The sequence below is a fragment of the Dufourea novaeangliae genome, unplaced genomic scaffold, assembly GCF_001272555.1.
Source record: "Dufourea novaeangliae isolate 0120121106 unplaced genomic scaffold, ASM127255v1 scaffold65, whole genome shotgun sequence".
NCBI lineage: Eukaryota > Metazoa > Arthropoda > Insecta > Hymenoptera > Halictidae > Dufourea > Dufourea novaeangliae.
Window position 1 is genome coordinate 1940288 of NW_015373961.1, and position 26021 is coordinate 1966308.

The 26021-nt window shown below is 44.0% G+C and overlaps 1 protein-coding gene across 1 annotated transcript in view; it reads left to right on the forward strand.

Annotated features, from left to right (window-relative positions):
• The window catches only part of LOC107186466, a 55341-nt gene extending 31064 nt beyond the window's left edge, over positions 1 to 24277 (forward strand). The window contains exons 5-6 of the mRNA XM_015574329.1: positions 8168 to 8293; positions 24207 to 24277. Coding sequence (XP_015429815.1) covers positions 8168 to 8293; positions 24207 to 24239 — 159 coding nt within the window. The 3' untranslated portion in view covers positions 24240 to 24277. The remainder of the gene's footprint in view (positions 1 to 8167; positions 8294 to 24206) is intronic.
• Positions 24278 to 26021: the final 1744 nt, after the last annotated feature.

Below are 26021 nucleotides of genomic sequence, written 5' to 3' on the forward strand. Positions count from 1 at the left end.
TTTAAAAACAAATGTGCCGTTCAATAATCGCTTCCAGCGTATTAACCGCTAATGTATTCGCGCAGAGCCGTTGGTCCATCCCCTCCATCCTCGTACGAAATCCGAGAGAATCTCTCGTGGTTGTCCTTTAAATATCACCGTCGCGGCGGCATTAAAAATTGGTCAATTAAGCGGCCGCGCACGAACAAATGTCGAGCCATTACAAAAGTGCAGTGTCCCTTGTACAACGGCCCCGGCGAACGTCGCACGGTTGACACGGCGACGTTAGTCATGAATCCTTCCTAAAATATGGCACCACTTTGTCCATTCGGGCGACCGTCTGTCTCCTGTAATAACCGACGCTGCTTAAGCGATCTGCACGCTCCGATGGGTAAAAACAACCTCGACGAGGGAAACGACCCGCTGTTCGACGCACGTAAACAATTTATTGATTCCCTGTTAATCTTAACCCTCCGTTGTCATACCTCCTTTTTCACACGTAGTTGTCACAGTGGGCCAATTTGACAATATTCAGTCAGCTGTTGTTTAAGAACTATTCGTTAAATTGACTCGAAAAAAATTCTGAGTTGAAGTTTGAACTATGTAGATTATATTTCCATTGTTAAAAATTGATATTGAAAGTTTCATCGGGTTTGAAAAAATTCTTGAACGAAACCACAATTTTGAAAACAGTTTTTTTAGGATAATTGTAATTACTACGACGTGCTGCCAGTTGGGTCATTTGTGTTAAAAAATCAATTATCGATGAACGCAACACTGGGGATAGGGGTTCTAAAATCACGATTTCCTTCTCCAGGAGGGTGGAAAGTTCCGTTTACGAAGACGCCCACCATATGCTTTCAGTTCTGCCGGGGATATTGGCCAGCCATCCCCCTACTCTCCATTTTTTTTTTTTCTTTTCATTATTACCGCATTCATTTTTAATTCGCGACAAGCCGTCGCTACGGTACAGCTCGGACGGATCGTTTTGCCGCAATTAGTTCGTGGCCGGCGCGCCTCTAAATCGGGCGCCGATCGTAAATCCGCCCCGACACCGTCCCGGAATTCATTCTCGAAGCGATGCGCCACGGAAAATTGGAGCGTATCGCGTGAACCGAGTGTACCGGGTGGTCGCGGAAAGACGCCCTTCGTCCTTTTTGCTCGTGATTGAAGCGCGAATTTTATTCTTGGACGCGATACGTCGGTTTCCTTACCCCCTTCGCGCCCACGGCTGTCTCTTGATCGCCGACTGTTTCCTTCTCTTTTCCGTTCTGTAGCATCAGTGGAAAATCTTTGAGATTCTTTATTTGTCGATTCGGTCGCGACGACAATCCTAATTTTCATTTGGACCAGTAGGTACTGGCGAGATGTGTTTCTTTTAACACGTTTACTGCCACAGTAAAGAAGACCGTGCGTAGGCAGACACACTTTATTTTGTTTTTTAAGTTACCAATCGTAGAGAATACAATATATGCGTTTAGTTGATATAATATATAATAATATAGTTATAAGTATTACATGTTTACTGAATAATAAAAAATATTTTAAAACGAGAATAATAAAAGGATAATAAAAAATAGAGAGGGGCACAGCACAAGGGGAACTACAACTTCGGTCGGATACGATGTGGACGTTGCCATTAGGGTAATTTTACGGGAAAAATTTTGTAATGGTATTTGAATAATCCAGCCTCTCTGCAATGTACATGAAATTCGTATTGGGTCACGTGGCAGTCAATTAACTGTGCTTGACAGTTGGGACTTGGGAGATACTGATTTTTCAGCAGGAATCGATTAAAATGTATTAGGCTACATACATATTTGAACATACGGGAGTGTATGTAGGTACATAAATATTTGTTATCGATAATATTCCACTTGGTACGATAATGATTTAGTAGGACTTGTTTTACTACTGTCTGTTAGATCGGACGTTACTACTTTCGAAACGAGGGGGGCTTGAACAAATACGTTGACTTGCCTGTGGCACGAGTCCGGCTCGGTCGTTGATGTGACGTCATGCGTGGATAATTGTGCACGGCTCTTCCGAGAGGGCGGCTCGTGAGAAATTAATCTCGGCATTATTACCACGGCGACGTCTCGGTGCCGCTTTATTTTCGACGTGTGGCCCGACCCACTCGTTACAAGTAAATCTGGCCGACGCTGTTAACACCTTCTGTACCCGGCCTGATCGTCAATCTAAACCCTCCCAGATGATTTTATTGATGAGCTTGATTCTCGAGAGCCGCGCGGTCCTCGAGATCCACCGTTCGGTTGATTCATCAGTTAAGAGGCCACACTTCGATTAGCATCAATCAAGGCACTTTGACGGTAAAATATCTGCTTAATGATATTGAGCACGCTGATCCGTGGTGAATTTTTCAGGTTTGCCAGGAATTCATTCGAAGTAATTAACGATTACATTTTAATCTGTCACGTCGAATTCTTGGAAACCTGTACACCTTTATGTATCTATTACAAAAGTGAGGCTATTTTTATAAATATTGTTTTGAACTCATCCTTTGGTCCATGCTAGATTGCTCTTAGTCATCACGTTGCTTTGGAAGTCCCACAATAATATTCACAAGGTTGAAGGGCCACTCCAGAATACTGAAGGTCTAGGATGTTCTAGGTTAACCTCAGGGGTGCCAAGGTGAGTCTAGAAAAGCTACCTATAGAATCCCCAAAATGACCCTAAGGGTCACCAATGGTGATTTTAAAGGAATCCCCCTAAAAAAATCAATTTCTGTAAAGTGATTACCTACAATTATTATCATGGTTTTTTCCGATAGATATTTTTGAGTACTACCTTATCTTATTTATTACTGTATCTTATTCCTCTGCTGAGAATTTCTGGCTGACATCACACGTACTCAAGCACGTTCGGTATTCAATTTAATTTAACGATAATCGCATCCATTCGTATCTCGACACTTTCGTTAAAATTGATTCTATCAGTACCGTGATTTTCACTTTCCTCGATTCGGTTTGACGCTCGTCGAGTCCGGTCCATCGACAGCTGGTAGATGTTATCAATGTACCAGCGGGCATTTCAATTCGATTGAGTGACGTCCCACGTAATTACGTGGACGACGCGTGTCGCTCCACCAAATAAAATTATATCCGAGCGTGGAATGGGACAACGGTGGTGTCCTGTCCCGCTTTTTCTCACACGCTCCTTTCTCACGCCCCATCACGGTCGTTTCGAAACCTCGCTACTTAGACCATCATCTCGATTTTAAATCCTCTCGCAGTTCCTTTTTGCATTGATGTTTCGTGAATCCACACGAATACCCATTCCACAGGGAAAGTGTAAAGTTTAGTAATGTCTACTAGATACGATGGAAAATGACATTTTGTTACTAAAGTTCTTAACATTACGTACATGCAAATTCAAAATATATATACAGTTTTAACATTGTAGTACTCTAATATAAGTTTGTTAAAAAATTCATAATATGTGAACCAAAAAGTAGCGTAAGGGTTGACTTAAAGGAATGATTAAAGTCCTTAATATGCCACTTTTTGCACTTTTCTGCCGAGTACCTACTACTCCTTTCACCGCTGACATTAAAAAAATAATATTCCGCCTGTAATATAAGAAAATAATTCAGAATTGTGCCTACCAAAAAAAACCCAAGGATGCAAGAAATTGCGACTTCGTTACCAACCAAACGAATCTTCTCCACAAAATATCACTTCAGATGAAGTTCCACTATCGCTACTTGACAGGGTACACGCGCTGACTTATTAAATCAGGTCCCTTTTTTCCACAGCCGTTCGAACGTCGACGGGGCGTGGGGGGAGAGGTGGGGATGAGATGAAGTCGTTACAAAAACATCCCCCGAAACGACTGTCTCTTTGATTCACCGTTTCCTGCGTGCTCGACGTCCGATTTCGTTGTATTTTCGTCCGTTCCTCCGCGTTTCGTCTCCCCTCCAGCGCGACGTTCACTTCCCCCTCACCCCCGGATATCCACGGGGGCCCTGTCTTACTTTCTTACGTTCTTACGGCGTTTTTTTTTCCCCGTTGTTTTTTCCACCCCCCACTCCTTCTTGGGCTGTTCTTCGTTCCTCTCGAACCGTACGTCCACGCGCCCAAGAAAAACATTCTATGTGTGTGTGTCCTCCGCGTAATGTAAAGCCGGGTACACAGTCGAGCGAGCACGCGGCGACGCGTCACGAGCACGTATTTCATCGTGCCCGATGCATTCGGGGGGATTTGCCGGAGCCACCATCACGATCGTGTAACACGCGTTGCCCTTTGCGCACGGCTGTCTGTTTCTCTCTGTCGAGCGTTACGTATAGAAAGGAGACGGGGCAACGAGGAAAATTTTGTTTCTGGTATATAGGACCTCGTTTGTTTCGCGGATTCTTCGAATGCTGTCACTTATCGCGAAAGTAATAATATTCGCGATGTGATTGCTGTATATACCCTCGGGAGCATTTATATTTATCTTTGGACTGTCTTTTCTTCTTGTTTCTCGGGGATTACTTTTTTCCACGACGTCTTTAGCGTCTGGGGTGCTGGCCGTTTTATTGTAGCTCTGTCTGGGCCGGTCGAAATTTATGCGGATTATACGGATCCGTGTTTATATGGGATGATCACTGGTAGAGTTCGTAAGGGGATGATTCTGTAGGAGGGGAATTATATTTTTGTAATATTGGGAGAACGGAAATAGGGTAGGAAATTTCCTTAGAAAACTGCTTTGTATATTCTTCAGTGTTCTAAAGTAGTATCAGAAAGGTGGGGCTCAGTGAGGGGTAGTTTCATCCCTTAAGGGAATTTTAATAAAGTAGAAACACATATGTGTCTTACTTCGTTAATATCGACAGTAATAAATATAAAAGTTTAATCAGAATACTGAACCGAGGATTTTTACTTCACATTTTTACGTATGCACTTATACCAACGGTCTATGAGCCGTTTTAGGTTTCGTTGTGTAGGATGTTACGGTGTTCTTTTTTAATAATTTAAAAACCACCCCTTATTGTTGCATAAATTTTGTAAAATATAACTACTATAATTATCACAGAAGAAGCATTCAATATGGATGCAAAACAACGGCAGATTAAAAAGTGATTATTTCCAAATATCTATTTGCAACGACTAAAGAATGCCTAAAGGCGTTGTTCTGTAAAAAAGAATTATAGTTGCATAAGCGTTCATAATCGAGTAATTCCCCACTTCATTACAAACCGTACCTACTGCGTCTGAAACCAGCGATAAATCAGCATTATGATAGATTCCGATTTAGGTTGCCCGATCGGCGCGGTAGAAAGTGGATTTCACGGGATTTTCCTTTTCGGTTCTTCGGTTCGCACCTTGCGAGCGCTCTGAGCGCGGAGTTTCGCAATTCTGGACGAAGCAGAAATATGCGCAGGGGAAGTTGACACAGTAACACGTTCGGGGGAACTGACACTGAGCCATTTCTTGCGCGAGGCCCGCCAACACGGAGACGACGTAGCAAAATTCACCGACGTCCTCACTGCTTCAACCGCCCGCCCAGGTGTCTGTCTGTGTGTGTGTGTGTGTACCCGCCCTAAGGTGCACGTGCGTTTCTACGCGCAGATTTATGCACCGTGGCAGAGGTGAGAGTACGTAGGTTTAACGAGTGCTACTATGACCCAGTTAACCGGGAAACGTACGTGCGCGTATATCCATTGGTTGACGGGCTGAACTTACCCTGAGAATTCTCTATCCCCGAGTTACAGCGTGAGAATTCGTAGAATTAGAGAATTTTGCGAAAAATTAAGACGACGAGATTTATTGTTCGGGACACGAATCCAGAAAATTTCTGGGTTGATAAGTTGGTACATAGTTGCTTTTTATGTGAAATTTTTGATCTCATTGAGTAGAACAAACTTACGTAGTAACATTACTGAAGTTTATTTCTGTTTCATGTTTTGACTTACGAGGGAACTTGGGTACCGTGAACGTTCCGATTTTGTTTAAACTCCGTAGGTTTTAGAAAACCTCACTAGAAGCATCGGGTAATATTTTGTTTTTGCTGATATTCGGTTCTTTTGGGTGAAAATACTGTACAATTTCTGCATAAGATTCAATTCTCGATATATTAAAAAACTACAAGAGTTCTCTAACTCGTTCGTTCAAGGTTTAAACGCCATCCCCTTCCGCGATCGGTGAAAATCGAATTCTTCGCAAGCGTTGGATGCATCCGCGGCGGATCTAACGCAGCCTTGCAGCTGAAAAGTAAAAAACGACGGAGCGAAAAAGAGGTCCAGCAGAAAAATAAATCCCCGGGTGAGTGGAGTGGCTCTCCTCGCGCCTTTATCTCTCGTCATCACTTTCTCCTCGGGGCGGGTGATTTACGCTGGTCTTGTCTTCCTTAATTAGGTTAAGGCTCTCGGTCCTCCTTTGCATCGGCCGAAAGAATGAAAAGAGAAAAAAGAAGAAACGAAAATGGAGGCTTCGCTTCCGATCCGACCGCGAAATTCACTCCGGACACCCTTGTTAAACATTAATCGAGGCGCTGTTGGTATTGTACCACGACGCCGACGATTTATTCCCTCGTGTGCGTTGTTTCTGAGAGGGAATCGCATCTTTTCTTTTTTTTTTTATTTTCTCTCTCGACGAAATTTATCACATATTTACGTCACTTGTTCCTCACAATGTTGTCGCAACGCGGTTCGTTTCCTCTATCCCCGGGGTGGGCTGGTTGTTTACGGGGTACAGGATGATGCAAAAATCGTGTACCGAGATTCCACGTTGACAAAAAGGAGAAGAAATTGTACGGTGGAGATGGTGTTAAACACGGGTCTGTTTAAGTTATACAGCATGTTTCATTTATCTTGACCGGTTACGAAGTATTCAGAGAATGGAAATTATGTATCGACGGTCGTACATAAGGTGTTCGATTTATCTTGGACACAGAGATAAGGGTACAGGAGGAATGTAGTTATTAATATTAATATGTTGGGCGTTCTTGTATACTTTAATCGCTTTATAAGAAGGCTATGCATTTAATTTTATCGGCTTACAAAGAAGTTACTGATACTAACATTAGTATTCAAATTATTAATTATTTAAGAACAATTATTTAATCTAAAATACCGCTGCTTTTTACTATGCAGTATTCGAATAAAATTCTGCCCCAACCTCTGTTCAGGATAGTTCAGTGTTTCGTCGCCTTGTCGTCCAATACACCAGCATCCTTCGAGTCTCTAAGGATTCCCGTGACTCTACATTGTCGTAATACGTTCGTAAATCCCGAAGCGTTTCTATCTCAACGTAGAATTGTATTTCTCACAGCCGTGTCGACGGTGGCCGATAAAAAATATACCTACCAGGAGGAGGATTGGCATCGTTTTAAGTGGTAAACCGCCGCCTTCTACGTCGAGGTTGGTCGGCCATTGCGTAGTTGCAGCCGTCGAAGGCCGTTCTAGGTCGTTCGGTAGTTGCCATTAGGCAATGCTTCTCGCACTGGTTACCTTACGCAGTTAATTCGACGCGACTTCTGTCCTTCGCCGGGATTGAGAACGCCGCCGGTTCACTCGAATCGTTCCAAAACCTCTATTGTACCGCTTAGAAATCGATCGTCTTTGGATCATCTATTCATAACATGGGTTACAAAATTAAAAAAATTTCAAATATATATACATGGTGACCCATTTGAAGTTACATACGCAATTATCGTCTAACTAATCTTGGAAACGCAAAAAGTGACCTTGAATGACCTTGGAACACCAACATATTATGAGTCGATGAATTGAAACCTGAATAAAAACGTGTGGTTCTATTAAAAACAAAAAAACAAAGATCACCTCGAAATTTCGAAGGGATGTACACCTACATAAGATTCGTGACCACCAAGATGTCCCCCTTGGAACCAAGTAAACTTTCCTTGAAACATCTTTTTCCCCAACAAATAGTTTCGGAAATAATTACGTGTATCACTCTGACTCACCCTGTATAATATCTTCAGCTCTTTTATTCTAATATTCAAAAATCTCGAAATCACTCCCGACTTCTAAACTGAGTATAATTTTAATATTGACCGACCACTCCAAATTTAACATTCCTACATCCCCCGACACCTTACTTCCAGATTGACACATATATCCCACGATTTCTTTTCCGATTACCGAGCCCATTGTGGGCGTTAAACACCGAAACACCATAAAACATTTTCAGCCTCACGTTGGGAATCTACGTGGTGTATGTTACAGGAGAAACCTTCGCGGCGCCGTAAAAATCCAAGCCAGAGGGATTGTTTTCGGGTGTGTGCACACTACACGCGCAGCCGCCAGGCGGACGTTCACGAGGAAAACCAGGGGAATTTATTAACTTGTAAGGTACGTTCTTGCACCATGGAACAGCCGGCCGGAACTCAATAAAATGTGCTTTCGTTACTTTCTCGGGGTCCCTCCCCCCCCCCGTTCGTGTTCCCCCCCTTCACGGCCGTTCTTCACGCTCGTTTATTTGTTACCCGCGCGTATAAAACTCTTCCAGGCGTGCTCCACCCGAGAGCGTGCTCTCTTCTGCGCCTTTTCATTTAAACGGGCCCGACGCTCGTAAGAAATAATACTGGAAAAAGCCCGTCTGCAACGCTTCGGTTACGAGATACACCACCCCTTTTTTAACGATCGCGCACTTAACCGACGCCGTGCGCGCGCGAAATTTGCGATCGCGACCGACGGCGACCGTGTCGTTATAAATACCAAACCTTTAACAGCGGTCGCAACGACAGGAAGCCAGTGATCCGTTTCGCGATGAAGCTTTGAAGTTTTCGTAAAGTACCGTCGTAAATTTCACGATGATAGCCGCGTGAACCCTTGGAGGACCGCTCGTTTTTACTGCATACCCGGTGGTAATCGATCCGAACGTTCATCGGAATAGACAGGGCACTTTGCGACTTAAACTGATCGGTTATGCGAGAATTGGGAAATTTTTTGCGATCGTGAACTCGTATACCTATGGGTTTAATGAAACGTTTGCTGTGGACTGAGGATCTTTGTGTGTGTAGGATATTCTAGTGTTTGTTGTAAATATGTTTGTTAATTGCAAAACAAAAATTAAGGTGAAAGTTTAATATGTGGTTGACATCGTTCGTGTACTGAAAACGAAGAATGGTTTAATTTAGAGCCGCTCCTGTAATAGAGAGCGTCATAAGAGTATGTGAAGCTGAAATTGATAGTCGATGAAACTTGAATGCAGTAGACTCGCGATAATTGCCCTTATCTGGGGCTCTAGAGGCGGACAATTCTAAGAAACATGATTATCGAGAATGCAGTAAAGTAATGGGTATGAGCATGGGGAATTTCAAACGGGTACTTACTCAGCAGGCAGTTATCGCGAGTCTACTGTACTCCTGAAGAAATAAGTAGAGTTTTCAAACAGTTTGGAATGTGTCCAAAATTGGATGGAATATAAATGCATAAAATTAACACAAATTGCCATTAATCAGGCAGCTCACTTGACGTCGAATGAATTGATATTTCAGCTTCCACAAGAAAAAACCCATTCCAGGCGCTAACGTCTGTCATTGAGAATTCTTACAATTTTCACAGCAGTGTTACCCCAATACTATCTCAATAAAGCGAAAGGTCCATGAAAAAACTTCATCCTTCACGCAATATCTCAAAGACCGTCATTCCTCTACTTGATGAACACGACGAGCCACGTTCGGTTCGGACGAATTACACCGAAAAGCTTTCGTCGCACGAAAGCCCCAGCGTCCCTCTTTCGACCCAGTTACACAACTCCATTTAACAGCAGAGTGGCGCGTCGATGTTTTCGAATAGCACTTCTCCCTCTGGCCTAGACAGACCGTAATGGCGTCTGCGTTTCGCGATTCCGTAGGTGAAACGCTCGCCGTTGGCTCGGTCTATGGTGAAACTATAAAGGCCATCTGTTTCGCTTTTAGAGTCTCCTTTATGCCGCCGGGTGACGTCACCCAGCGAGCGGCAGATAAACGGAGAGATGAACGCCTACTCAACGGTCGCTATCGCGCGCCACCTTGTTGCCCCACCTCTCCCCTACCTGACCGCGCTAGTCGTCGTAGTCTTCCCCAGGCGGACTATGCGTTCTCCACCTTGCTTTCTAAGCGTCAGATTCCCCCCTCCCCCCTCTGCGACTGACTGACGCGGTATTATACGAGCGGACCGTAACGACCGTTCGTCTAATCGTCGCGAACCAGGTTTCGAGGAAGGTTTCACGCGGTTGGAGACGGTTTTAGCACGAACAACACAGCTGGACTGTTATTGTCATTCGTAAATCAACGGGAACGCACCAGCTTCGACGGGCTATGGGCTCGCGAAACGGTCCCGTGACCGATGACTGTGTCTCCTTTCATTTCTGTTGTTCAGGTGAATTTTGAGGGAGCTCGAGACTATTTACTTGTCGCTGGTACGATTCCTGCCGCGATTCTACTCATTTATATCGTCTATTTGGGGAAAGATATCGTTATCCGCTTCGATGAACGTGGGTTCCCGAATCCTTTATAGTTATTCGTCTTTCCATTTTGGATTGTAAGATTTTTATCTATAGGATATATCAGTTACACGATTTTTCAAACGTATCAGTGTATACAATTGCTGTTTGAAAACAACTGAGAAATGCTGGAAATTAGGTATTAGTAGATGTACAGATCAGATCAATACAAATTCTATAGTCCAAACGTGTCCCGATGATCGTTTATACGGAACAGATCACTATGCCCGAGAGATCCATACCAGAAACCATCCTAACGTTTCGTTGCAACCGTTGCATAGGACACTCCGTACATCCAATGTGCCGTACAGAAACTTCCGATTCACCAGCGACAAACCGAATTACCTCAAGAAAGAAGGTTTCATTGCGTCAGGAAGAAAACGGTCCGATCGTTATGGAGGGCAACCCGACGATTATTCGTCGGACAATCGAGAGCGCCACGTCGCGGCCTACCGTCGAGTCAGCCCGATTCTCCGTCCGTTGGCGTTCAGCCAGAGGCGTCCCGACGCTTCCCGAGAGGGTGGACCGAGTCCGGCCGAAGACGGCGTCCCGGCGTCGAGCGTCCGTCAGTGCGTGTGCGACATGGCTGCGAGGCGCTACGTCGACATAGACGCCCTCCACCACGCGATGTGAGAACACACCCGCCAGGCGTCCTCGAACGAGATCGCTCAATCGAGATCCTCCCCCCGACGACAAGTTGCATCCCCCCTGGCGTACACTGCATTCGCCTGTGTCACTGTGGCTAGCGTGTACCAACCCCGTCGCGGTGCCGTGGCCAAAGTAACCGCGATTCGGATCAACGACCCTCGACGGTGGCACGTTTCGAGCGAAATCCGCGGAACGGTGCGCCCAGTAGGTCCTGATAGAACAATACTCGGCACGTTTGATCGGTTAAAGGGTTGTGACGCGTGGATGATCCTCGAAGGTGACTGGTGAAAGAATTGAGGATCGAGGCGCTGGGAGACTAAACAATGTTGATACGTGACTTATTCCACTGATTCTGTTTTATTGCTGGACATTACTGAGCACGTTTGGTTGGTTAAAAGATTGTGACGTGTGGAGGATCCTCGAAGGTGACTCGTCTGGTGAAAGAATTGAGGATCGAGGCGCTGGGAGACTAAACAATATTGATACGTGACTGATATTACTGATTCCGTTTGATTGCTGGGACCTTGAATAAATCATCGACCGATTAGAATTACGTTTATGATTTCGAGACAGTGGAGAGCTTCCGGGTTCCATTTATGGGGGACCACTGACTTCGCTTTGTGAGCACAGTTATCGGGTGAATTCAGTTTGGAGGGGTTATTGGGTGATTGGTGAAGGATATTGAAGAAGAGAGTGGGTACTTTGGAGAGAATATTGAAGAAAGAAAGAAGTGGATTCGCTCGATCGAGTCTGATGAAACGATCGTACAAGATTTCGATGATCTTGAACCCCATGGAGGAGGAAGAATATTAGTGGACAAAGCTCACAGAGGATCGTCAATGTTTCCAATCGAAAAGTGATTCTTACCTAGTCTTAGAACAGTCGTTGAAAGTTCACCGAGGAAAATGTAGAGAACGAGGAGACGGACGAGCCAAGCAAGATGGCGAGTTAAAACGGACAGGCGGATTTGTTCCGAGGAAACGAGGCTGATTGTATCATTCCCCGCAGCGAGAGACGGTTGCATTCCCTTTAGAAAAGCCTTGTCGAGACCTGGAAGACTCGCCAGCGTCTCGACGTTGTACATAAATGCTCATCGGACAACGGACTACAAGAGTCCTCTTATTTTATGAACTTCCATAGGTCAAGGACTTGCACTTCGGTGACCTAGTGACCAAGTGAACTCCAGATGTACACTTGGAAATAGCAACAGTCCCAGAATAATTTCTGGACCGCGTGAAATCGTCATTTCGAGTGTCAAGGAGAAGGAACTTTTTTTTTTAACCTGGTCTGAGTAATCGAACAACATGTCTGCCCGGTGGTAAACACACATCGGTCCCAGGTGTCTCCCTCACCCACCGAGTATCGGTTGATCGACGTTATCCACGATTCACGGGGATCCTCGCGGCAATGATCGAGCAGGGCAGCGCGTGTAATCCGCATGGTCGCGTCAGGATCGTTTCGGCTGTCGTAGCTTGACAACCGACTGGACAAGTTATGTCGGGCCAGTGACGCGGGACAGAACTTTGGAGAGAGGCCGATGTGTCTGTCGACGAAACGGTGGCTTCTACTCCGGCCGCGTGAACAAGAAGCAGAAGAAGAAGAAGAAGGGGAGGAGGAAGAGGAAGAAGGAGACTGTTCTTGAAGGGGACTCCATCTGATTCTCTCTTGTTCTCTTTCTCTCTTTCTCTCTCTCTCTCTCTCTCTCTCTCTCTCTCTCTCTCTCTCACTCGATCTTCTCGTTGGTTGCACGCGTGCAGCTACCCCCTGGTGGAGTGCACGTGCGTGGCTACGTGCGTGCGTGACCCGTGCCTCTGTGTGGTTTAGTGTTGTACAGTGCAGGAACCGACGATGGAATATCGGTGAGGTCACGAGGTCACCGCAGAATGCCTGAGCCGAGGGCGAAGCGTTGTAAACACTGTGACGGTACGACACCACCAGCATCACACCACTGCTTGGATCCTCGAGACACGGCCTGCGGTTTTCTTCGTGTCTGCGAATGATCGACCCGGTGTTTTTTAACCCCTTCTAACCACGTTTCAATAAAGCTCTCGTGTGGCCCTTTTCACTCTTACGCTTTAACTTTATTAACCCAACCACTACCCTTCAGCGACGAAGGTTGTTCGGTTTGACGTCGCTGATGGTTCGAGTAACTCACAGAATGGGAGTTAAGAGATGTTTGTTTGTTTTTTGCTTTTGTTGCTTTATTGAGTTTATCGAGTTTTATTGGTTATTTTTGTAAAGTGTGTATCATGTTGCAGTTTGTGTAACGAATTATTAACAGAGATTTTTTGCATGATTTTGTTTTATGTTTGTTTTCGTTGTTTTTGTTGGAGGGGAGGTTTTAAGCAAATCGTTGCTGCGAATGCTGGGTGAACGGAAGGTAGGTGAAGAGAAGAGTAGCTTTGAAGATGCCTTCCGATGTGTTGGGAGTTCAGTAGTCTGTAGGAAGAGTATTCTTCGAATAAATGGATGGAAAATATACACTTTTTTTTTTATCCAGAAAAATGATTGCAGCGTGATTTCGTAAAAATTTTGTAAGGATATAATTCGTACAATGAAACAGACTTACGACTGTTATGCCTGTGGTTCCTGGCGTATTTATACGTTTCGAGCCTCGTAGGATTAAAATATGCCGCAATATCGAACCAGAAGAACCGGCCGACGAAAAATTCCATCGCGTTCTGCATTGCTCGATTGTGTATGTTAATCCTTCGATTAATGTTTCAAGGGTTTTGTCCAGATAAAAAGTGGAGACTAGCCAGCTGAAATGTTTCCAACTCGGTGCGAAATATTCCCGAAGGTTTTCGTGATTTGTCGTAAAGTCAAGGTCTCGACAGCGTGAAATTCTCGGTACCTTCGAACGTTAAAATGAACAATAAACACCGAAAAATCGTAACTAAATCATCGTACGAACATTACAGCTTTAACCCCTTAAAACGTCGATGACTTTCAAGTCATGAACCTAAATTTATAACCGTTTATATCCTCTTCTGAAATCAAAACATTCATAACTCAGACTGTTTTCAAACAAATGTTACAGTAGTGAATTTTCTGACAATATATAACCAAACAAATTAATTTCTACAAATTTTTTTTTTTTTTCGATTTCATAAAAATAGGTATACGTTTACGGTCGTTAGTTCTAGTTTTTTTAAAAGATTCTTCGAGTTGGTAAAACAGATTTTCAATACGAAATTCGTGCGGTCGTCTATTGTCCATTTGAAGTGTTCGTTTTCCCAAGAGCGAGGGACAGAACGCACGGGCAACGGCGGCGGTTCTAACACGGAAAAGTCGGTCTTAATTAGGAACGAATAGGAGGCCATTTTATCTGTGGGTCATTTATTCCGCGGCTGTGGCCGGACACTTGGACCTGGCTTGAGGCAGACCAAGGCGAATGCGCATAGCGCATTCCAATCGGATGGCAACCACGTCCAACTACGTTCCCCTCCGCTCTTCACCCTCGTCCCGCCTCTTCCTTCTTCTTTCGTCGTCTCGCGCTCCACACCGACAGTATTTTTATCCCCGGTTATTCACCCTCTTATCTGCGAATAGAGGCGCCCCTTATCCACCTGGATTCATGCCTTCTTTCCGTCTCCTCTGCTCCCCCTCTCCACTCCATCCCCTATTCGTCGTTCGACAATACGTTTATTCATCGAGCTGATAAAACTCAGCGACGGTCGCAATTGTGTTCTCTGGCTGGTCGACGAGAGACCAATAAACACACGCGTAATGGCTCGGATAAGATTCAACGGAGTTCTCGATTTTGTTTTGATCGAGGAATCGGGATTGCTTCTGGACAGATTTAAAATGATAGTTGTATTAGTTGATTTGTTGTTTTTCAATGAACACGTCGAATCGAGAGTTTGTTAAACTGTATTTACATAGTGATTGGTACAGTGTATATGTTTCTATCAATGAGGATTTTCCAAACGCGTGCGTTCTAAAAAAGAAACATATATCTATCGTTTGATGCGAACTATCCGTGACCACAAATACTTCCGTGACTCAGCCTGTGCGTGTTTTCTTTGAAAACAACAGCTCCGAATCTCTTTTCCGTAACCCATTACGTCTAATTCGAGGTAGCGTGATTAGAGTCGGTCCGTGAACCGACGTATTACGTATCTCATGGTTGTGTTGTAACTTTCATATCTTCTCGAATTTTGACAAAAAATTGCAATCCTCTTCGACAGTACAATTTAAATGATTACACGCAATTAATTAAACCATCAGACCACGTTCACCATCGATTATATTAAAGTATACGGTACTTTACACGTAATCGACCGTTCGTGGTGGAAGTTTAAAATTATCGAAACATTTCTAGGTTCGCCCTGGGTTATCGCCGCGAACATCAAAACGTTCAGCTGTCGGATATCGTAACAATGACGTCCGTCTCGATATTTCCTCGCGGGAGAAAAAAATTCGCGTGGAATATTCGCGACGGTGGGGATTAGTTAACATGGCGGTCGTTTATTTGAATTTCTTTCCGAATCGATCGCCTATGCAAACAACGGATCGTTCGAGAATGGTAACGATCACTTTCGGGTATTGGCCTGCTTTTTTCCTGGGGCACGGCGGTCGTCGTTTCGCAGCCATATCTCTTTCTGTTTTTCGAAACGTCGAACCGGGGATCGTACCAGATGGCCGCGATTAAAAAAAGGATTTCGCTATCGTTCCGCCGCGTTTCTTACGTCTGCATCGGGAATTCTTAAACAAAACTTATAAACACAGAGGTGCCGGTTTCTACGTTTCTCGCCGCGGTCGATCCTAGTTGTGGAATTAATATGTGCCTTATGCAGGATTAAGTCTTTCAATTTTATTGAATTTCAAGTTAGAATTTATTATAAATTTTATACAGATTATATTGCAGTTTCACGTACGAGGTTCCAGTTTTCCTATTTCGTTTCCCTGCAAGATGAAGCCCGTGGACTATGTAGCAAGATAATGCCCGTCTTCCGCGTTGGGAACGACAACGATGATCAAAAGCAACCATTGACCGACACGTTCGTCAGTGGAAACTGCAGTGAAATATAAGACCTCGCGAGAGTCCACGGTAACTAGATTCGCGTGTTTGTCAAAAGAGAAGCATGTCGAACACGTTCACGGATAGAGAACATCGAGACCAGGAAGAAGTCGCGAGTGACGAATGAAGCCGGTCGTATTTCGGTACAAGCTTGCGCTAAACTAATTGTACAGGGTGTCTCAAAACTGACGATCTTATTTGACCGGAATCTTTCGATAAAAAGGAGAAAATACTATTACCTGAATATTGACCCAGTAGTATAGTGTTTTGGAAGTTCATCAAATTCAAATTTAGATTTATAGCGTAATCTAATTAATTTATAGCGTAGATTATAGCTAGCGAGGCTTCCAGGTTGGAATAGTTTTTTCAATGGCACAAAATTTTCTGTCAGAAGGTTCGACGATAACAATTATAATACGTTATGAAAGTTTTAAGTCTTTGAGGTATAGAGACTTCAGTGGATTCGGTTGAAAAGGTTCTCCTTTTGTTGTTTGGACGTTATTAATTTGTTATCAATATTTTAGATGTATGTTATAGTTTGTAGAAAGGTGAACTTACATGAGCTTCCATAGTCCGGTTACATCGACAGTGAGACACAGGGGGGATAACGAGTCGAACTCGACGAGACTTTGAATCCATTGTGAACCGACAACCAGACGGTGATGTATGGTTCAGGGACGGGCCGATGATTACGAGGAATCTGTTCCCTCATCCTTCGAGAGCCACGTCGTTAACGAACGTCCGCCCCTTTTAATTACTTCGTTCATTAATCAGCTAGAAGACTCGGCGCTAAGGGTGACTGCCCTTCCAAGGGGAATAAACACGCTGTCATGAGTTAATTGACCGACTCGTTGGATTTGGTGACGTTGGCGATTGTTTGCTGTTCGGAAGTAATGTTACTGGATTTTTCTGTTTTGTCATCTGGTGGGGTCGGTCGTACCAGAGGTGGGCAAATTCATTATCTAGATAAAAAATTACTTCGTCATTTTTAATCCTTTGAACGTGGAAACACCAATTTTTATAACAAAATAATACTTGAATAAGTCGACACTCAGCAAATAATTATTTAATCTCATTAAATGTTGTTTAAGCACAAGCACAAATATAACTGAAACATCACAGGGTTCCAATTTCCTTAAAAATCAATCAATCGATCTACCAACGAATAAGTGTATCGCCTATTGGTACATCTGCTTTCAAAAAAAAGAAAAGAATACTACATTTCAAGACGGACCAATGCATTCAAATTTTCCAGTCTCCACCAATTTCATAATCCTCGTCCACGACCGTAGTCTAGAGCACAGTCTCGAGAAGATTAAAAAATATCTGGATCCGCTCACGCACAGAATTCCTGGTCGATGTATCAACGCGCAATAATACGAAATTGTTTGGGGTTCGCGAAGTAGATGTCAGGGGGTGGATGGCTCTCGATTTAATACAGCCTCGAATCACGAAAACAGCCAGGAAGCCGTCTGGAAGAAATTGTCACCGTCAGACGTGTTACGTCGGTTCTTCCGAACCACCTCGCCTGGAGAAATATCCTCCAACGCGAACCATCTTAATTTTCACGAAGATCGCGCGTGTTGCTTCGAAAAGAAACGTTTCGCCGCACGGGGGAGGGACAGTGAAATATCGTCCGTTTCGTTCGTCTTTATTTCCGCGGCTTTTTATTCCTCCCCCGTCGCACCCCCTCTCGGTTACGTAAGTCCAGTATTATTTCTGTCTTCGTATTTATTTCTCCCCCCTTGCTCACGCGTGCTCGGTCTTACCGATACGTCCCCAAGGCCGCGATCGTTATATCCCCCCCCCCCGTGATGGCCACGGGAACGTGTTCCTGTATCTTCCGAATTTTTTTGATTTACAATCGACACGACGACACGGTCGGCACCCTTCTGTCCTGTTATCGTAAAACAACTACGGTGTTCTCCTGGGCAAGGGAGATTAGAACGATCGTGTCGGAAATCGGTCGTGGAAAACCGACTTAGAGTGGCATCTGATTTATAGAGATGGCTTCCGAAGGTGAATAGTCCGGCTCGAGGCGATTTAATAGGCCACTCGCGAGAACCGTTCCGTTAAAACAACCCGCCGAAACCCGATTGGCGGTGCTCCCTGGTTCGTTAACGTGGGTTCTGCTTTATTTACGAGCTAGTCGCGTCTTCTGTCGGTCGAATTGGTATTATTCAGTTCTGTCAGAAGAGACCATCCGGGAACGACGTTTCTTTCGGATGTTTAATTTCTTGTTTAGGCTGCGGTGATTTTTCATGGCTGACTTCGAGCTGGCCGACGGAGGGAGATATCGAGACGATAATTTCATTTCTGTTTTCGTTCCAGATATTTCGGGCTTAGGCCCTTTAAATAGAAATAATTTGTTTCATAATCAAACAGTTATATAGAATCTTCGTTCAGCGATTTTACCCTTCGTCTTCTGTTAAATCGAAATATTACCTTTACGTTTTCGTAATAATATCATTCGCACACCTGCCTTCGTTATTCACTTTAATGAATTCAACGCCTCCTGTTCCCGTAATGATGACTCAAACGAGGTCTATACGACGATCCTTGGACAGGGTGGCGTTAAAAGTGATTCGTAGGTTCGCGAATGGCTCGTAAACTCCGAGCCCAACAGCTGTCGATGGGAAACAAGATCTAAATTTAAGCCTGACCAACCCGGGGAGATACATTCTAGCGATCTGGACAATGGTCGGTGATATTTTGTCCTTTCGGAGTCTCCAGATGACTCCATCCACCGAATTCCGTGCGATTTTCCACGATCATCCACGAGGTAGACTCGAAGATCGAAGACAAGTACTCCTTAACAATATCGTTTTGGCATACCTGCAATAATTCCATGGTTTCTTACAATACACTTTAAAAATCAAAAAAGTGAAGTCCTTCATCGAGGCTCTCCAAGTCTCAGACACACTTTGCGATACAATTTTCACAAGACTGTCAAGCTGTGGCTTTCGTTGCACCTTCCTCCAAAGTTAACTAGGTTAACTACAGGATTAAAAGTAATTATGAGTACTCCCCAAACCGTTCCATCTGATCATATTTTGCTACCATAGATACCAATTTACAATTAAGTACCCAACCAATTTCTCTAAAGAAACGTATTATCTCTCGTTCCTTTTTTGTTATCACCATTAGTGATAGTAGCAAATGATGTCACCAATTGAAGGTTAACATTATTTTCGAGTACCCAGTATTATCAATGATTAAAATTCACAATTCCAATTGGAGAACTAGGCTACCATTCAAAGCCTTTCGCTATAGCCTGAAGACTCCCTACGATTAAAACCACCCCTCTCGCGACCTTCGCAGGACTATCTGTACGAGAATCTGGCACTAGACGGCACTAGTGACGCCTAGTTCGATTATTTATCGGGACGGTATGCGGGGATGCGTGGGCAGCTCTCCCTCTGTATTCCCGTTCCTTTCCGCTCGCTGGCCGCTTTCCAAACGGCGACACCCTCACACCTATGGACTTCTTTGTGTCCCGTGTTCACACACAACGTTCCTTCGCGTTACGTATCTCGCGTGTATGTACGTGTGTTACGTGTCGCTTTGTGATTACGCGCGAACCGTCGCGTCTGGCTTTCCTTTGCTCGCCTCTTTCCGACCCCGTTAACAGAGCAGGGTAAAATAATCGACTTTCGATTTTTAATTTTTAATCAAAATGGTTCCCTTTCTAAACATTTCGGGACCAATTTGAACAAAGTTGGAGAAAAGTGTACATAAAATTAAATTGTTCTGGTAATTTGTTACCAGGAGTATTTTTTATCCTGCCGCCCCCCCCTCCCGTTAATCCTTTAACGTTCAGTGTTGTTAAAAGTGCGTCCAATTCTGTTGTTGGTTAATATTTGACTTTTGTATGTAAGGATCATTTCACTGATAATAAAGTAGATCTCTGCGTTTTCGGTGGGGAAATTCAAGTATTCTCTCCAGAAATAAATAAAAATTTGAAAAGAATGGGCACAGTTTAATATCGATATTTTCGACTTGAAAATAACAAGATACAATATATACATAGACATCAGTTTAATAATTTTATAGTAACGATTTGAAGGTCTGGGCGTTAAAGGGTTAATCGCTGCCGGAACTTTTCGACCCTTTCTTTTATTCCCTCAGACGAGACGCGACACATGTTTATTATTGGGTCGTGGCTGGAATCTTTATGCCCCCGATTGAACCACTACTGCGAATTTATTCGACACAGTATTGTTGGAGGGGACTCCAGGGGGAAATTTAGTTTTGTGGAATTTGGATGATGGGCCTTGTGTTAGCTGGATACCCCTGAGAAATTGCAGTCGTTCTGGTAACCCGACGGTGGAGTTCTATTCTTGAGGAGTTACGAGCGACTAGTGACGCGAAGTTTCGTCTGAACTGGGTTTTAGTATTCTTTCTCTCTTTTTTATTTATTAACCCACTGACGATCGCGCGTTTTTAAGCTTCTTGCGTAGGCATTCCCGTGTTTCAATAAAGCTGTTATATACTTCTAAATTTAGTAAGGAGAAACTTTAACCGAATGTAATGAAATTATTATTTCTCCTAAGTGACCCGAGAGAAAGTTAAATATTTTAAATTGCAGTGCCAAAAATGGCAGATTTGAAAACTCTTTATAACTTCAACTACTGTACCAAAATGGGTATATAACTGAACTTTATAAAGGAACTGTGTGTCCATATATGACCCTAGGAAAGCACTTCGTTCTATGAGTTGTGTGCAATAAAGGAATTTAACTACGTCAATTTCTCTAGTTGGGTCTGCGTGATCGTATGTGGATAAATTCTGATGCTATAGTTCAACATTTATAGTCCAATATTTCATCAAATCCTTACCCAGCTAAAGTGTTAATAAGTTCCAAAAGACCAGAGAAAACATTTTAAAAAAGATTAATAGAATACCTTCTCTTCGTGATGCCAGCAGTTGGAAGTCAATGAGTATAAAAAAAACAGGGAAAACATTCTCTAAAAGATTCATAGAATACACTTCGACGATGCAGAGCATGGACATTGTGCCAGGCATTTCATCCGAATATATAAACAAGTTTGGTCGCGGCGCGGGGTTAGTCCAAGTTTACCAACATCACGTTGTGTCGGTTAATACAGTCAAGGCCCGTGTGTACAGTTTTAGAATTATAATTGACCGGACCAATGACTAATCCTTAAGCCAACCGAAATACGCGAGCTTGCGATGTAAAGCGCCGCGACCACGCTGAATACCGTTCTTTATTCATCACCCCTGAGGTCTGAATGGCCGACGACAGCCCCGGTATTCTTAGATCCGAATGTTACGTCGTCGACGTATAATCGTCAAACAGGGAAATCCACGCGTCGTATTAATAGATTTCTCGTAAAAATAGACCCAGTGATGCATCCTTGTGTATATGTGTGTACGTGTGCGCCTGACTGAAGCGAGATCGTGGAGCCTCCTTCGTCATTTCGGAGATTCATCGGTGTTCTCGGTTACCATCGTTGGGGGAAGTTCTTCTTCTTGTATTCCTTTCCCATCTCCGTGACAATCCCCAGGGGGATGGAACATTCATTAATGACTGCGGTGGTAGCCTCGTGTTTTACTCGTCGTGTGGACGATAATGGGAGTGGAGGTGGATAGAAAAAAGATAGGAAGAACGGTCACACGCGCCGTAACCTTTCTATTTTCGAGCTGGCGATTAGATTTATTTGTGGTCGGTCCTCGAGATACCAAGGGAACCGCGTTTCCGGTTCCGGAAATCGTGGCATTCACCGCGGGGATTATGTACATTTCTTCTCGACTCGGTTCGATCGTTATCAGCGGAATGAAAATTTTGCGATGGCCAAGTGGCCTCTGCTGAATTATTTGCAGACTCATTAACATTCCTGCTTGGCTGTAATCTGGTTCGTTTTGTGTGTGTATATACACTATGGATTCCGTAGTGAGTCATGTAAGAGGAGCTACATTTGTAGATTCGGTAAATATTGATATTAACGGAAATTGATTTTTCGACGAAGGTTGCTTGTGTCAATAGATGTTATGTAATTCCGATGGCTCGGGCTTTCTTCATTGAATAACGTCGAACATTGAATAATTTGTAAGTTAACAGGCTACCTTTTACGTAAGGATAACAGGTTCGGGAACGAAGATACCCATCTGCTCCTTATTTCATTTTTATCGAACGCTCTTTCCACTCCCAGGTGTCAGGGATTCTCAAACCGTGGTGTTTTCTTCTCCGTACTTCAAACGCCATTGAGACATTGATCCTAGAATCTACGATGTCTAAAGGGTCACAAAATCATTTTCCTATCCTCTCAAATTGATACTCTATATTTTAGTATTATTCTACGACCCATTTAACACTTCTACACGTACATTGTAAAGAGGCTAGATTATTTAAACACCATTAGAAAATTTTTGCGTCGAATTAATATCGCACTATGATTTAAAACAAGACCAGCAGCGTCTGGCTACGTACGGCTTTTTTCACTGTGGCAGTGAACGTATTAAAGTAACAAATCTGAAGTATCGCGAAGTACTCAAAAACCCTCGTAAGAACCTCTGCACCCTGCTTCTTTCCCGATGACAAAAAATCGACCGTCGAAAAGTTACTTAATCTTTAGACATGCCCAGAAAGGAACACCATGTTTCGCTTCCAAACAATCCCCCCTGCAATAAATATATCCGGCTTCAATCAACCGATACACGAGGAACGACAAAGATCAAGAGGGGAATGAGGACCCTGTGGAGAACTGAGTTGTTGACGTTCCGGATAGAGGACAGGTGGCGGCGACGATGGGCGCCTTTATCGAACGAGATCGAAGATAATCTCGCCATCTTTTCCCCCCTTATCTTCTTTTTTCTTTTCTCTCTCTCTCTCTCTCTCTGTCTTCTCCCTGGTCAACCCTTCTCGCGCGCGCTTACGGCCGTACGATCCTCCTCCTGTTGCTCTTGGCAGCCGTGCGCATGGTTTACGTGGTAACAGCTGTGCTCGCACGCACTTTGCTCGCGCAAAACATCGCTAATGGACCGACAACCTCAACCGAGCTCAGCCCCGCTTACGCGTAAATATAGTGAACCGACCGAGCGCGCGCGACCGCCTCTCTTTCTCCCCATCTTTTCTATGTATGATCCTCCCGTCCCTCCCTCTGGCCTAGCTTTTGTCGCCCGCGGATGGAATTTATGGCATAAGCATGATCGTTCTATATGTCGCGGAGTTTTTGAAATCTTGTCCTTCTTGCCTCGAAGACCTTGTTGGTCTTGTTAGACTATGGGCTCAGAATGACCTGACATTCGATGAGGTCTGACTGAGGGTCAAGTCATCCGATTGGCTTCAACTATTATCTCTTGATTAGTTGTCCTCTGCATTCCTGGATTCTGTTCACCATTGCATCCTTAGCTACTAGTACAACAGACAGTATATATAAAAAGCTCCCTTATCTAATGTATTCGGAAGAATCTAGTGACCTAGTAAAGATCTTAAGAAGATTACGTTGTCGTGTCATAAACTAACGGCTACAGGATCTCTAAGGTCTAAATTGTTCTATTGTCGTCGAACCTTACGAATCTGGATGTCTGGACATCCGCAGGCCGTATGCGCTTAGGTAGTTCTAAGAGCCTTTTGATAATTTTTGCGACATACGGTAACTGTCAGGTTTAAACTTTTTAGGAAGCTTCTTCTGCGGCTGTCGTCAACATATCTCAATAATGGATATTAAAATGTCGAGCGAAACGAGTACTCTGATGGTTCCTGAACGGATCCGCAGTATGAATCATTAGATCTATCGCGGTAGCTAGTGGAATTCGAGGTGACCGCTGATATCGTGCGCGCGCGTGTGTATACGTGCGCGAGATGTGTGCCGAAGCTAAACATTCCGCGGAGCATTCACCCTGGCATTGCTGTAAAAATAAACGGATCGCCAACGGTGTATATCCACCTCGTCCCCGAGGTCTCCGTTTCATTTACGATACCAGTGAACCGAAACCTGCGGTGTGCTTCTTCCTGTGGCTTGCTCCGCCTCGGACGGAGACCTTTCACCTGGCCCCGTCGTTGGACGAAAGCAAATATCGATCAGAATGTGATAGATGGATCGACACGTTGATCAACTGATCATGCTTTTTCGTTGTTTCAGGAGACACTGAATCATCGAAACTGGGTGACCTGATCTTCAGATTTTAGTTATTCTTGTTGGTTTGAATGGTGGCTACCTTTGTTTGGTTTGTATGAATCGGGAGAAGAATCGTCAATGACCCAGGTACTTTAGGTAGTCGAGGAAGTCAACCGAATTTCTTTTATCCTTACACTTTATTTCTGAAACAGAATGGTAGTTCTTCGAGACTGAACCGAGCAACCGTCATCTGTAAGTCGACAGTGGCTCGATAGAAGCTTCTAGACACAAGTTGCTACAACTTGGAAAGATGATTGCCAATTCGTTGGATACATGCATCTAGTGCTCGTTAGTTCATGTAGACTAGGCTTTAGGGTACAAGGCTACAGAGCAGTGATGGATGATAGGATCTCTGCCTGTGCATTAAAAATGTCATTATGAGAAAGAAAATACCTGTTCGACTATTCAGGGTGGCGGTGGTTGTGGTTTTCTTTTGTTTGAAGGATCAAGCAGGCTCAAGGTCGCGAAATCATAAATATCTTATGTAATGAAAACATCTCGGGGGCTGGAGCTTTAAGTATCCCATAACGTCGATTGTAACGAGTGTTCGTAAAACCGTCTGCAAAATCTCCGTCTTCTTTTTTCTGTTTTTCTTTTTTTTTTTTTTTTTTTTTTCATTGATGCTCGATCCCGGTCGAGCCTAGGACGTTCTGGAGCGAGCCTTACTGTCGCTCGTAAAAGTGATTTAAAAGTGCAGCGTGTAAACGATGTCGAATAGTGGCACGATGTAAATGCGTGGTGTTACTAGTTTAGAACCGGACCTCCGTGACCAGACTCTGAAATCTCGTGACCGACGGAAGGACGACGGCGACGATGTTGCAAATAGTACCAGCCAGATCGTGACAAACTATGATAGATGACCAGCTACTTAGGACACGGATCCAGCTTGCTCGGCATCGGAAACCTTTCTGAAACGAAAATGTTCGAGAAGGGTCCAACTACCATAAAATTGCATTTCTTTAAAATAATTGCAAAATAAATGGTTAGAAGACACTTGCTTTTAACTGAAATAATTTTTAATAAATACCCTTATGTCTCCACTGTAAACACCCATAATTTTCATGTTGATCAGTTTGTTAGTTCAGCAGAATTAACTTTCAAGGTTTCAACTTCCTCGAAAAAAGTCGATTTGACTCCGTTAGAACTTTCCATGGATATTGGTTTGGCAGTGAACGTGTTAACGAGTTAGATCTTCGATTTTCGTTCCTCCGAGTTGGCCAAAGTTCCTGACCTTCCCCGGTGTCTCGCGATCATCGGGCATATTCCACGAAAACGACAGCGCGTCGGGCAGGAAAGAATACGTAGGCCCGAGACGTGCCAAGTGAGTCAGTGAGAGCTGGACGGTTCACGAAATTAGATCGCAACGGCGCGGATTATACAGAGGAGGCGAGCGGCCGGCTGTTCGTTGCTGCATCGCTCTAACCGGCATTGATTCATCGGGGCCGTCGTTTGCGCCCAGATGGTTGCTGGTATACAATGTATGTCGGTAGGGCGGCAGTCCTGAAACGTTACCCGGTACACGAGATTAAAGATCATTTCACGGGGTGTTACGCGTAATCGTAAATTCGTTCGCGCAATAACACACGAGGAAGTGTCTGGGAAAATTTACGAGGGAAAAACACGATGACCTTGCACGATCGTTCGCGCGTTATACCCTTTACCATTTCTGATATTATCGAGTCCTGGAAAAAGGATCTATCAGTCTATGGATTTGTTCTTCTAGAAAAAATAAACACCGTCGAGTTGTCCAGAGGGGGAGAGAGGAAGAACAACAACCCC